Source organism: Daphnia magna, linkage group LG10, assembly GCF_020631705.1.
Source record: "Daphnia magna isolate NIES linkage group LG10, ASM2063170v1.1, whole genome shotgun sequence".
Lineage (NCBI taxonomy): Eukaryota > Metazoa > Arthropoda > Branchiopoda > Diplostraca > Daphniidae > Daphnia > Daphnia magna.
The window spans coordinates 6,529,955-6,544,549 of NC_059191.1; the positions used below are offsets into that span (position 1 = coordinate 6,529,955).

The 14,595-nt window shown below is 39.7% G+C and overlaps 1 protein-coding gene across 1 annotated transcript in view; it reads left to right on the plus strand.

Annotated features, from left to right (window-relative positions):
* The window catches only part of LOC116931864 (innexin shaking-B), a 28,685-nt gene that overhangs the window by 10,342 nt on the left and 3,748 nt on the right, over window positions 1–14,595 (plus strand). The window contains exon 2 of the mRNA XM_032939518.2: window positions 5,460–5,679. Within this exon, the coding sequence (XP_032795409.1) occupies window positions 5,460–5,679 (220 nt within the window). The remainder of the gene's footprint in view (window positions 1–5,459; window positions 5,680–14,595) is intronic.

The following is a 14,595-nucleotide window of genomic DNA, read 5'->3' on the forward strand; positions in this document are numbered from 1 at the left end:
TCTCGTGAAACTTAATTGCATCGCGGCGTGACTGCCAGAAAAAGAAAAAAAAAGGGTTTTCCATCTCTCGACGTTCCACTTTGGGAGCACATTTTTGTTCTTAGTTTTTCTTTGTTCCTTGAATTCTTGTTTTTATTTTTTTTTGGGAGGGGAAGGGGACCCAATTATTCAGCCCTTTTTTGTCGCCTCTTAATTTTTATGACGTCATTTATTGGGAGGAGGCAGAAAAGCATTGTCGACGATACAATTAGGTGCCATTAGACGTGACTTCGCGGCCAAACGGTTCGACGCTCTTGCGTATCGGCAAAGCTGAAATGTAAATGACGAAAAAATTTTTTTTTTTTTTCCCCACTTGCTTGGGGTCAATGTCGTTCTTTGAACACACGTTGAAACTCGATTTTCTCCAAATGTGTCTTTTCTAGATTTCAAGTTTCTTGTTTTCAGAGTCGGACCTGAAATTTTTTTTTTTTTTTTTTTTTTTTTTTTTTTTTTTTTGCAAATTTTTTTTTTTTTTTTCCCCCCAAGGGAAAACTTTTTTTCTTTTGTTATGTTGACTGTGCAAACCATCCGTCCATCCATCAATGCGTTGAAAGAAATTTTTTTTTTTGCAAGAAAATAAAAAAAAATTTTTTTTTTTTTTTTTTTTTTGCAGCATGTAAAAACCCCCCCCCCCCCCCCACCCCAAAAGAAAATGAATGTTTAGTTTTCAAGTTGATGGCATTTCCACCTGACACGGTTGCCACACCGTGTTGGCCCGTCTCTCGCTCTCGTCCTAGTCGAATTGTTTGATCTATTTGTGTGACAGGTCCGTTGTCAAGGAGTCAACTGTCTGCTTTATGAGACGCCATGTGAAAGAATACGATTTCTTTTTTTTTATTTATTTATTTCGACATTAGCAGCGCCATCTTTTTGCTCCCCCCAAAAAAAAAAAAATAAAGAATTATAATCAAATAATGATGATGGGAAATAAAACGATAGTGGTTGAATTGCAGACGAAAGAAGAAGAAAAATGAAAAGAAAAAGTGAAGGAAAAATTGGCAGGGTTGCGATGCTCAGTTGCCAAACTTATTAGGCAGTCACGAGTGCAGAAATGTTGGCGATTAATTGGGATGGACGCCACTCTCGCGCCAGTGCTGTCAAGTCGACGGCATTCTTCAACTTGATCGGGACGTTGCCAATAGAAATCAGGCAGCGCTGCGTGGGGTGAGGGGGCAACACTTTTTTGAACGATGCTCGACACTGATTCACGCCGTTTGCTAACGAGCGATGAACGAAAATGGAGAAAAAGGGAAAAAACCCGATGATGAATCGATTGGGATGTGCGGTGCACGTAACGTTTGCTCGTCTCTTTCATTTCTTTCTTGTTGCCTTTCAATTTGATTTACGCCATTGTTTAGCGCTAACAGCAACAAGAACAATCGCCGCCTATTTCTAGGGTGCAATCGGAGGCAAGGGCCTTTTTGGCCGCCGTTTGGAATATACGGCGAGGAATGCAGTTATTAAGTCCTGATGTGTGTGTGTCTATTCCTCTTCTTATTATCACAGCTGCTGCCGTGATAGCCGCAAAAGAGTAAGGGGGATGGGGGTGGGGTGGAGGGGATATTGCTGTGTCCTTTATTGATGGTGCTGTGCTACCGGTTCGGCCCATTTTATTGATTCGCTGCAAGAAGAACACGGCCAGCAGGCAAACTTTCTTGGCTTAAAAGTCCTTAAAGCCAATTTTTGTTTTTCGTTTTTTAAAGATAAAAGAAATGAAATAAGGAGATAGAAAACGTATTCATGTTCTCTATCCGGATGGGGTCTAAAGTTTTGTTGATTGAATCATTTCCAGACATGATGACGATAATACTATTACTCGTTTTTTTTTAAGTGGGTTACTTGATAGTTGTGGATAGGCAGTTTTTAGCGATGCAGGACTTTTTTCTTTCTTTATTTAATTTTTTTTTTGGGGGGGGGGCCTTAAGTCCTGCAAAGATGGAGCCAATCATTTGCTTCGTGGTCCTTGGCGACTTTTGTTTCATAATCGAATCAAAGAGTCTCCTTTTCTTCTTGTCGAGTACGATCCCACACAGCACAAGGGGGAAACTTCCGTTCAACCCAACGTGGGAGGAAAGGAGAAGCAAATTTGAATTTTAACCAAAAAAATAATTTTTTTTTTCTTGTGTGGATAATTTTATTATTAATATTTTTTAAATATAAAACAAGAGAAAATGCTCGAGTCTTTCGGCCTTTTGACGTCAAGATGATAAGTATCTTTTTCCCTTTTCCACCCTTTTCTGTATAGCGATCCCCCCTCTCTCTCTCTTTTTCTTTTCTTCCGGGCCGCCGGGAACGGGGCGCGTCAGCGACGTCTTTATTTCCAACTTTTTATTTTATTTTTTCCGAGTTTCTTTTATTCTTTAGTGCCAAAGTGATAGAAATATGGGGGCTCCCCTCCATTTTTTTTTTTTTCCTTTTTGCTTCCGGTGTGTGGCAAAAGATAGAACAATCGATGAAGCAAATGCTGGAACAATCTATCAATCCCCGACGATCCCATCACGTACCCTAAAAGGGAAAGAGAGAAAATAAAAAAATAAAATAAAAGAAATTACTTTTATTTTATTTTTTTATTTTTTTCAGGGGGGCGAGAGATTCAATTGCCAAAGAGTTTTTGAATCGACAAGACAATAATCAATCGAATTTCGACAAAACGATCGGATAAAAAATAAATCAATCTTTTTACTCCGTCCGAGAATATTTTTTGAGCGGCCCTCTGGTGTCTAGTTTTCATAGCGTTATTGCATTCAGATGTTAAGGTAAGAGGCAAAGATGGATAAAGAGGGACACGCTGTAAATGTTTGCCCACCCACTTCTCTATAAAGACCATCCCCCTTTATATATGTATATATATATTTGCCTTATAGATCGATAACTAAATAGCAACGCTGTACACACACACACACACACACACTATTCTTTTCCTAGTCCTTTGACATTATATTGCCTATATACATGTAATGTAGTGTCTACTATATATATGTATATATATACCTTGTGATTGGCATCCGATGATTTCACGCCATTGTTTCCCTATCGTACGCCGATTCTATGCGGCCAAAAAAAAAACTTTATGGAGGTGTGTGAAACAGTCGTCGAAAGGTCGTCCATCATTTCGCCATCGTTCAAACAAAAAATGAAAGGGGAAAAAAACAAAAAAGGAATAACCGAACGCCAGGCTTTTTGGGTCCCCGATATTAGCTGTCGTTGTTAGTTTTTGTAACTGACGTTTGGAGGATAACACTTTAAAAAATTAAAAGAAAAGATCGCGATTCTCTTATTTTAATTCTGTTTGATGATATGGGGATGTGCGTGCGTGAAAAACACGAGAGGCCCAACGGAGCGTATTATTATTTCCACACCAAAAAAAGAAATGGAGGGTTGAAGGAGGCCAAGGTGTGGTGCCTCGTCAAGCCTCTGGCATCATCACGTCAACAATAACGGAGGAAAATAAGGAAAACTTGAATTGTTTTTTTGCATTTAAATGACGTGATGTAGCGACTCAATGGATAAGTGAGGATTATCATTATTTTATTTTTAAAGCTAAATAAATATAGAAAAATGTGTTTTATCGTCATCACGTTAATGGGCGCATTGAACTGGTGTAACAATTTCTCGTTTTCTTTTCTTATTCGTCAGCGCACGCGATGATAAAAACAAATAGAAATTGAGCGCATTTTTTTGTTTTGTTCTGTTTTTAGTTTCTCTCTCGCGCTCTCCTTTGATTGCTCCACCCATCATTGATCTTTGTGTCCTCCCCCCCTTTTCTTTTTTTTTAAACACTACTGCATTTATTCTTTTGACGTTATTATTATGCAATGCGCATTTTATTTAGGACGTCTGCCCGTATTACAAGTTTCCCCCTTTTTTTAAATTATGATTATCCAAGTAGAAACAAAAAAGAAAGAAAGAAAAAAAAAAAAATACTGCAGATGCGGTTACGTGCCGCTGAAACTTTCCAGCGATTTTTTTTTTCATTTTGAAGGCGTCTGTTTTAATGACTGAAATTTGCATGTCATGAAAATTTCGTACAAATCTGCAGCCGCACGATAATCGGCGCGCATAGCGAACGTGGAAATCACAAGGAAAGTGCATGTCAATATGTGTCTTCTTTGTGATTTGCGATGGATATTTCATTTGTAAAATAGCACACAGATATAACAACAACAGCAAAACAAAAACAAAAAGCAAACATGTGTAAATTCACGCTGCACTTGGTTATCTCTCTTTCATCCGGATTTTATGTCTGGCCGATTTTGGCTTCTAAATGGCCCGTCCATTATCATTAAGCGCATTATGTTGTTCATACGCAGCAAATACAATGCGGACAGTTTTCTTCTATGACTCGGCGTCTCCAGCCGAGCGTTCAGCCTTTGCTTTTCCCGAAAATGAACGAAACAAAAAAAAATTTTCTTTTTATATAATTTTTTTTTATTTTGTATAATGACACGAATCAAGAAAATGGAGGCATCTTTTAAAAAAATTTATTTGTGTTAACCATAGAGGAAAAAAAAAAAAGGAAAGGAAAGAGAAGTTTCTTGTTTAGCTGCGATCTATTTCCAGGAAGAAAAAACGTAGTGGCTGCCTCGCTGCGTAAGTGAAACACGGGGAAATAAATGGAAGCTCCTGTTTCTCTCTCCTCAAAAAAAAATTAAAACTTTTGCTTATCCCCCATTCTCGTTTACCCGGAACAAAAAAAAAAAAAAGAAAAGAGGATCCTCTTCCTCCGGCTGCTGCTGCGCTTCTATTTAGCTGGGCACATGTTTATTTATTTTAACTATATAAAAGAATTTCAAGTTTTTTTATTCTTTTATTTTTTAAACTAAAAGAATAAAAAAAGGGACTTTTTTTTGGGGGGGGGGGATGAAAGTTATTCCTTTCCTCTCGCTACGAGTAACAGACAGTCACAGCTGCCGGTAGTCCGTCTTCTCTCTCTCTAGTGTCATATTAGTAGCAAAAGAGGGAAGCTACCACTTCTTCTTTTAACTGTCACGACCACTACTCTCGGCAGCACTAATTAGCCGCCATGTGTCGTCCCCATCCTCCCCATCCTTTCGGACATTTTCGCACTCTCAAAAGCGGAGCAGGAAATGGGACTCTCCAAACAGCTGAAGCATTTTTGTTGTTGTTTTGTTTTGTTTGGATAATAAAATGGCTTGCGCAATAGCTCTTCAAATCAAAGGAAATAAATGTTAAGTTTTTAATTGAAAATATGAACGAGATGGCGGGATAGTATGTCCGTTACATGCGCTAACAATGCACACATTTTCCAGGGGGTTTATTGATGTACGGTCGACATGATGGATCAATAGATGATGTAAGATGATCACGTAACTGTGTCTAATAGAAAGGATAGAAAATAATGTATAATGATGATGTTGTTGTTATTGATTTGTTTTGTTTTGTTTTGTTGTGTGCGTCAGGCCATCCTGTTTTACGTACCGCGTTGGCTGTGGAAGAACTGGGAGGCGGGCAAGATTCACGCCCTCATGATGGACCTCGACGTTGGCATTTGCTCCGAAGTGGAGAAGAAACAAAAGAAGAAATTGCTGCTCGACTATCTGGTGGACAATTTGAAACATCACAATTGGTGGGCGTACCGCTACTTTTTCTGCGAGACGCTCGCACTCACCAACGTCGTCGGTAAGTTTTTTTCATTTCATTTGATTCTGATTTGATTTGGATTTGATTTTGCTAATTATTCAAACGGATGAATTGGGTAACTCGATCGATTGTTGTGGATGTGCCAACGGGAATCGAACTTGAACAAGAAACGATTTGATTTGTTGTGCGACATTTGCCTGGTCACGTGACCGTTCAAAACGGCCTATTGAATCGACGTCAAAGGCCGTGCTCTGAATAACGGCCCATGGATTATTACGTGGCGCCCATTTTTCAATACACCCTTTATTTATTTATTTATTTATTTATTTTATTTATTTATTTTTTATTTTTTTGAAAGGGAAAAACATTGTCCCGCGCCATCAAACTTTATGAAAAGCCTTTAGAAAGCAAATGTGTTTATCTTTTTGTTTCATCCCGCGCCGAAACTCTGCGAAACTGCAGACAAGTTTGCCTGCCCCACCTGAAACAAACAAAAACTAAAAATGGACCATTGAACCGGCAGCCCCGGTGATTGTTGTCGTCCCGAATAAAGGGGGGCCTAGCCCATCCAAGACGGCATTGTTATACGCCACTTAAGCGATGGTTATACGTACACTAGCCGCCAGTTTTCAATTCGTTAAAGGGCTTTCAATTGCGAAATGCGCTATAGTCTATAAATATCGGCGAAACATCGGGGGCAGCACATCGTCAGACACGTACGTCGGATTCCCGCGTTTACCCTTCGGGTTTTTCTTTTTTTTATTTCTTTTTCTTTTGCCCTTTTTTTCTCTCGTGATGTTGGGCGTCTGTGTGCGCGCACGATTCCTTTTGTTTTGGAGCCGGCGCGCTGTGGCGAATGGCACGTATAGATGTTCTCGCTGAACTGCATACCGCAAAAGGTTTGCTCGCTAATGACCAGCTAATCAGTAGCTTGATTGTACCCACGGCTTTCTCTTGTCTGTACTATAATATACTACTAGACAATATATACGCACACCGTCGTTGCCGTTCCTCTCTATTCTCTTGTCTTGTTCAACCGTAGCGTAAGACGAGAGAATGGAGAGCAGCAGCGCAAGTTTCACGGCTGTGTGTCTATATCATAACAGGCAGGACTGCTGATGGTTCAACTCTCTCTTGTACCTCATTGTTTTCGTAGGAAATGAAGGCATCCCTTTCATATACGTATATCCAAGCCACGATCTATATATCTTTTTTCTTTTAGTTTAGTTTTTTTTTCTTTTCAATGCCGGGGGGGGGGGGGCGAATACTTTTGACGTCGTCAAGAATTTGGTTTTTTTGTTTTTTGCTGTCATTTGGCGTTTCACGATTGGCCGTCCGAGAAATCATTTGATGCGCATCGCCAGATTTCTTGTTTTTGCAATTGTCTTTTGGTTGTTGTTATCCTCTGCCTTGTTGTTGTTGTTGTGTTTATTGATTTTCTTTTGACTGTGCAGCTCCTCCTATACAGCTGCGGTTGTTGTTGTTGCGGTTCGGCAACCCATCGCCACCCCACCCGTTCCTTTTTAGCCCAAAGAATAAGGCGGCTGTGCTATTGGCTTTCGAAAAAGAAAAAAATAGGAAAAGAAACGAAAAAGGAAACGAATGTAAGAAGTGTGGATACTAACTATTATATTTACGCTAGTGCGATATTGATTTCGTGGGCCGACGATTCAACTCCAGACCCAGCCTTTTTTTTTTTTTTTAACACGACAGACGAATATATACACACACCGGACGTTGCTTTTTCTTGATCTTGCGATCCCTCCCTTTTTTCTTTTTTTTTTTTTAGACTATTTGAGATGCCGGATAAAGTACAAAGTACCGGACGGCAAGTGAAAAGCCTGTCTTGTCCAGCTGGAGTTTTTATTTTATTTTTTGACTTTTTAAAATATAGATGTTTATATAGGGACATGATATGGGCAGGACAGGGCCCTAGAGTCTACAGGAAAAAGAAAATAATACTTTGATTTCTTTCATCTTCGTTTGAACGCATTTCGTCTGCTGCAGCTGTTGACTTGTTTTGTTTTATTATTCGCAATGCCGCATTCAGAGTTTTTTTGTTTTTTTTTTTGCATATCACGAGGGAACAAACAGGACGAAAAACTTTGCGATTATTGACAAACTTTTAGTATCGATTCCCGAAAGTTGTTTAATTTAATCTGAACATTTCTTCTTTTTTTTTTTTTTTTTTTTTTGCTTTTCCCTCTTTGTTATTTGTGGTCGTCTGAAGACTTTTTCTTTCGGCGGGGGATTGTATATACACACACACACACACACACACACAGTGTATACAAGACAATAAGGAGCCGCATGGCATCCGCACAATGCCTCTCCGCCCGCGGCTGAATCTTTAAAAATAAAAAAAAAAGTGTAATCTTCTTTCTTTTTTTGAGGGGGATAGGAAGGATGGCGGCTGCAACGTCGCCAGATGGAAAGAAATATTCCGAGCATGTACTGATTGATCCATAGGCTATTATATAAGGATCTCTTTCTTTTTTTTTTCTTTTTTTTTCTAATCTTGTTCGTTGATGATATCGGCTCCCTTCCTCTCTGCTGTGCGGAAGAAGTGGAATTTCTGCCGAGTTTCCGTTTTTTTTCTTCCCCCCCCCCCTTTTTTTTTATTGAACAAAAATAGAAAACAACAACGAAAATTCTTATTGTCGAACAGCTTCATTGAACTGATCTGATGAAACTGATGATTGGGTCATTTTGTGTACATTTTTTTTCCCTCTTATCTTCCCTTTTCTCTGCCCTTTATTATTATTCCCCCCCCCCCCCTCCAACGTCACAAAGTTACCAAACTACATCAAATAGTGTCTATCCCACCCCTTTGCTGCGTCCGTTTATCGATTGATTCAATCGCACATATCCAGCAGTGCTGCGTGATAGTAGGACCTGGAAAGAAGAAGAAATAAAAATATATACAGTATATATCTTAAAAAAATAAAATAAAATAAAATAAAATAAAATAAAATAAAATAAAAAAAGAGGGGGAACGGGGGAGGACTCCGGCGCAGAGAGAAAGTCGGCCGTCAGACGCGCGCGGGTTCCAACCGCCAAACAGATCAATGATGAAGACGCGGAGGCACCGCAGAGACTTTGCTCTAAAGGAATGGGGCGGTTGGAGTGTGCAGGATTGTCGGAGCCGATAGTCCTCTCTCTCTCTCTCTGTGTGTGTGTGAGGTTTACAACAAAAGAGAACGAGAGAGAGAGAGAGAAAGGAAAAAAAAATGTGGATGGAAGAGGAGACCAGAGAGAAGTAAAGCGTGTGGACGTTGAAGGAGCATGATGTAGTGTGTAAGGATCGCAGGCGCTAGCAAAGGAGCAACCCCGCAGACCCTCCAAAAGTCTTATCCTCTGTGTGCCTCCTTCTCCATAGCTCTGCGTCCGTTTTCCTAATTGGATTTGGGGCTTTTGGCTGCGCCTCAATTTTTTTTGTTTTTTCATTTCTCGTTGTCCAGCCTGGTCCTTTTTTGTTTTGTTTCATGGTCGTTATCGCTTACAGCGTTCCTATTCAACTAGGATTGTTTTATTTGTTTTTTTGTTTTTGTTTGAACTTATACTAGTAAAAGATCATGTTATGTCATCGGCGAATGTTTTATCGTTTTGTGGGTCACTTTTCTTTTTAATGGAGAAGTGGGGAGTTAGCGAAAAAAAAAGAGGAAAGTTTTCATTTTATTTTTTTAGTGAGTCTGGGTAGATCGGCAGAGTAGCCGAACGTTTCCACACGCACGGACAATAAAACGCCGCCTGCGGGAATTGCGCCCCAGGAACGCGTGCCATATCCCTCCCATCTTCTTCTTCTTCTTCTTTTTTACGCTTTGGGTACAGTATAGTGGTGTATACACACTTTACACACGCATCAATAAACCGGAAGACGGAAGGAGAGGTCGAAAGACAAAAAAAAAAAAATCAATAAAATGAGGGACAAAAACTCGAAATTTTTTGAGTTTTGTGTGTGTGTGTGTGTGTTCGGAAATTCGAATTGCGCGCGCAGCTTTATTTAAAACGTATACATTTTTTTCTGTTTGCGAAAGTACAGCGTTGCTGTATATAATATTAAAAGAAAATGGCGCACACAGTTGCTGTTTAACCAAAAGTCTTGGACAAGAAAATCGAGAGAGAAATTTAATATATATAAAATAAAGGGCGCCTTAGTGGCTGGCAGAGGCTGACGATGACAAAAAAGGGACTCACTTGAGTGACGTGATGCCGAAGAGACATCAACGACAATGGGCACCCCCCCATCCTTCCCCGGTGGTCCCTGGTGCGCGCACACCCAAACGTCTAACAGCAGCCAAGAAGAAGATGAAAGCCGATCTTTTCTCTTCTTTTTCAAGCCTTTTTTTTCTCCTTTTCTTCCTTCTGCCGCCGAAAGAAGGATGACACAGAGGACTGGAACGACTGATGAATTATTCAAATAGCCAATTCAATCAGCCTCTTCTTCTTTTTCTTTTTTTTTTTCTTTTTTTGCCGGAGGCTTGTAGATAGCGCCACCCACTTTCAATTCCAACAGCGTGACGATTTTTTTTTTTTTTTAACCTCCCGCTCCATTTGAAAAAGAAGAAAAAAAAATTATAGGGGTGGGTGGGGTGTACATTTCTCGGCTAAAATCGTCAGTGGCTGTGTTTTGTTTTCTCTTGAATTTCAGAAACTTAAATCGGATTGATTTGCAGTTTTGTGTGGCATTTTCACATTTGATATTTGATTTTTTTTTTTTAAGAAAGAAATTTGATTGAACTCTTAAACGATAAAAAAAAATCATAAATATCAAAACTAGAGCGAAAACGGGAGGGAGGAGAGTGTTGACATAATAGAGTCACCACACCCATGGCTAATGCAAATGAGGCATCATTGGCAAACAAGACAAGGCGAAGGAAGTGAACTGCAGGCCGGAAATATTGCATCCATCTCTTAATATAATAATAGGATGTAGCCGCCATTTTGTTTTCTCTTTGGACAAATAAAGAGGCCAGCACAAAAGATATTGATCTCGTAGAAGGAAACAAAAATAACGCGGACCTTATAGCGAACCGACATCGGAAAGCCAATCCTGTGAGTGATAATGTCGTCCATCCCTCCCAAACAACAACAAGCCGGGAATAAAAAAAAACAAAAAACAAAAATGCATCTGTGTGTGTGTTACGCACTGCGTCAAAATGATGGATGCCCCATTTTTGTATATACGTCTGCCTCCGTATAAATTATGGCGGGCTCGATTGCAATTGGTTTGATGCGTGTTTGTTTTCTAAACACCTACAATTGTTTGTTTTTTTCCCGCGTCAATAATTGATGATTTATTGCATATTATATTTCTCTTTTCTTCTCTATGGTACACAGCAGATTTGTAGTTGAGTCTCTCTCTTTCTTTTCTAAAAAAAAAAAACTGGCCATTTGAACAAACACGGCCAGATGATTTATGGCTGTGATGGTCATCTCTGTGTCTGCTGGCCTTGTGTATTGCTTTTGCTACATGGATGCCTCTTTGATAAGAAAGAAGAGTGGGCACGGCCTGACAGCCAGTCTACTAGACGGCCAACAGGGAAAGAAAAAAACAAAAAAAACGGCCAACACAAAATGTTTGGCAGTGGCTGCCAAAACAGATCCATCCTCTTCACAGAGCCTTCAGCTCCACTGGATACGCCAGCAGTTCCGAAAATAATAATAATAATAATATTTAAAAAAAATAAAAATAAAATAAAGTTGACAGCATTCAAATAATATCTTAGTGCTCATTGGCTCGGCCATTTTCTTTTGATTTCTGCCACTCTCGTTCCAGTCGGCATTCATTTAACTCGCGTAGAATAGTTATCTTCGACCTTGAAAATGAGGTACACGGTGAGAAAATGTTCTTTTGTTTTTGATTATTTATTTATTTTATTGTAAATGTTTGCTCATCCGATTTGAGATTTATCGGAAATCAAGAGGAAACGGGAATGCCGCAAGGTTCAATCTTCGCACTACGACCTTTACCCACTAGTATACGGGGATGGGGGGGCAAGTTGCCGGATGCGAAAGGCAAAATAGACATGCAGGCATTAGTGGCAAACGGAAATGGGAAAGCCGACGGTGTTTACGCAGGATGCAAATTCTTGGGATAAAATATTTTTGAAAAAATGGGGATCCATTTTGAATTTTTCGTTTTTATTTTTTTGTAGCGGAATATCGAAAACTCTTGAGCCCGGAAGGGCCAACCCCTGCCATTAAAAAAATAGACAAAAAGATGAGCTCCGATACGAGGAAGGAAACTTTTTATTTTATTCTATTTTTACAAAATAGTTTGGATATTCCGTGGGAAAAGTTTTCATGGTGTACCCCCGGCAAGTGGGAGAAACGCTTGAGCGGCAAACTTTTTAGTTGGTCGCCTAGTGGTGGCCATCATCATTATCTCCTCAATTTGCCAAAACTTTGCGTCAAATTTATTTATCTCCATTTCACGATGGAAATAGAAAATCGTCGGCTTTTCGTTCGTGGCCGCTCGTTTATCGATCAGACGAGTCTTTGCTTTGCAGCTATTTTTAGTATCGCAATTGTTGTCGAATCGATAAAATCGTATAAAACTTGCATTTTCAACATCAGAAATCGATTGTTTTTGGTTTTCAAAAAATGGTTCACGGCGCATCGACATTTGAAACTTGTTCTTTTTTTTTTGCTTCTTCTACTTCTTTGATATAACTCGATGAATTGCAAACATTCGTGACGATTAGAAGGCTCTTGTTTGAGTTTGGTTTGCTTCGCATCAACTTTGGCTCTTATTTTTAAAAAATGTAAGCCGATTTTGGCTTCGGCGAAAAAGACTCTTGAACTCTTTGAGCACAAATACAAAACGAGTTAATACCCTCTCTCGATAAGACGAAAGAGAAACAACAAACAGGGTCGTTTTTTTTTTTTTTTTCGGGAGGGTATTTGTTTAAAGTGCCTCAGGCTATTTCCGTTTTATTTGTTGATGTCATTCTTCTATGTAATGTCAATTCGATCGGACACGCAAATTTCTGCGCTCTCGACGACATGTGGAGGCCCTTCTATAGTTAATGATTTGTGCGTGTGCACAGAGACGGCTATAAATGTATATTGGTTTGGGCATGTCTGTATATGTAAGGGCCATTCCGTCTGATACGAGCAGGTTGCGCAACTCTGTTAGAATAAAGAGAGGGTGGGTTTTTCTTTTTCTTTTTTCTTTTTTTGAGAATAAAAGGGAAAACAATAGAGTTCCGTTTATTGTTGTCGCTTCCTTTCGATTCCGATCCCCATATACTCTAAAGATCAGGTGATAAAAGGGTTTTTACATTTGTTTGTTTTGTTTGTTTTTTTCGATGCGCATTTGTTTTAGTTGTTGGTACCAAAAATAAAAAGGGGGCCGGATTTTGCCACGCCTTTTTTTTTTTTAGATTTTTGGCTGCATCATTTTGGGTTTTTCTTTTTTTTTTCTTTTACGGATGGAAACTCTCGGATCGATTTCCCTTGAGCATTCTTCCGCTCTTCCGGATATCCGGAACATTTCAAACTTTACCTCCCAACATGTAAAACTTAACCCACATGGAATGGCAACTTCATTTTCTCCACACACACACACACACACACGCGCGCGCACGCACACACACACAAAAAATATTCCCAAATCATCTGATTCTCCTCATCGCCGTTCTTCCCTTGATCCGCACGTAATTAGACGCAAAGTCTGCTGCACGTTACACACACACACACACACACACACTCTTAAGAGAAAAGGCAAGTGTATCGATCGATCTCGAAACTCCGTATAGACTCTGTATATGCGATGTGGCCACATAGCCGGAAGGAATGCGGAGGGTGCTGCTGCATTTGTTTTTTTTTTTTGTTTCCTTTTTCTTTGGCGTGTGCGTTTAGACTTGCTGCTTACTCTTGGCCGCGTGTACACGTTAGGATTGGCCAGAAATTCGAATGCGTCACATTGGCTGGTCGCAGTTTGCGGCCGCACTTGTTTTCACCCATCGATTCGTAAACTGAAGCGATGAGCCACGAGAAGAAAAAGGAAATGAATTTTTTTATTCGAATTTCGTCGATGAGTTCGTTTGAAATTCGCGCCTTTTGTTGTTGTTTTTTTTTAATCTAATCGCCTACGGTGAATGTGCATAGTATATACGTACATACGAAGAAGGATCGTAGGCAGGAAACGGGTTGAAATAAAAAATGGATGACAGTCGAGAAAAGTGTTGGTGAATCTCGTGTGGCACCTGGCGTGACGTGCGTGAAAGCAAAGAGGAAACGGACATGCTTAAGCACTTAATGTTTCTTTTTTTTTATTATGCTGCACCTTTTGGTGGAAGTGCGTTGTGCTCAATCTCACCTCACCCCTTTTTTGTTTTGTTTTTTTCTTACTACCCCCCCCCCCCAAAAAAAAAAAGATAAAAAATAAAAGGTGATTATCATTAAAAATGGAAAAGGTTAACGTGGTGTTCTTATCCCTCGTTTCCAACATCAATGATTCACCAAGATCCTTTCCCTCCTCCAAATTGTGTTGTTTTATTTGTTGTGAACGGTCGAATGTAACAGCCGGCCGGATCGACCATCCTTTCTAAAATGCCTCAACTTTTGTTTTGTTTTATTATTATTATTTTTATTTATTAATTGCCACACACTTTGCACTGAGTTTTCTGCTCATAAATCTGAAGAGATTTGTTTCTTTTTTCTCGTTTGATCTGTGTGAACAACACCTCGCAGAGTGGGCGAAACGCGTGGACGCTGATAAATGTCGACAGCTGGGCAATCGATGGCGGGCGAAATGTGAGCACGGTCTCTATTTTCGTGAAAGAGAACACGACAATTTGCATAATACAGAGTCTCACTATATACGTAAGACGACACTGTCTATTCGGTTGAGGGTGTAGACAGACGAGAGAGTGTAACATGAAGAGGCTTTTTCTTGATGTAGAAACTGTTTGATGCCGACGTGGGCCGCTAACAAGACGACATATA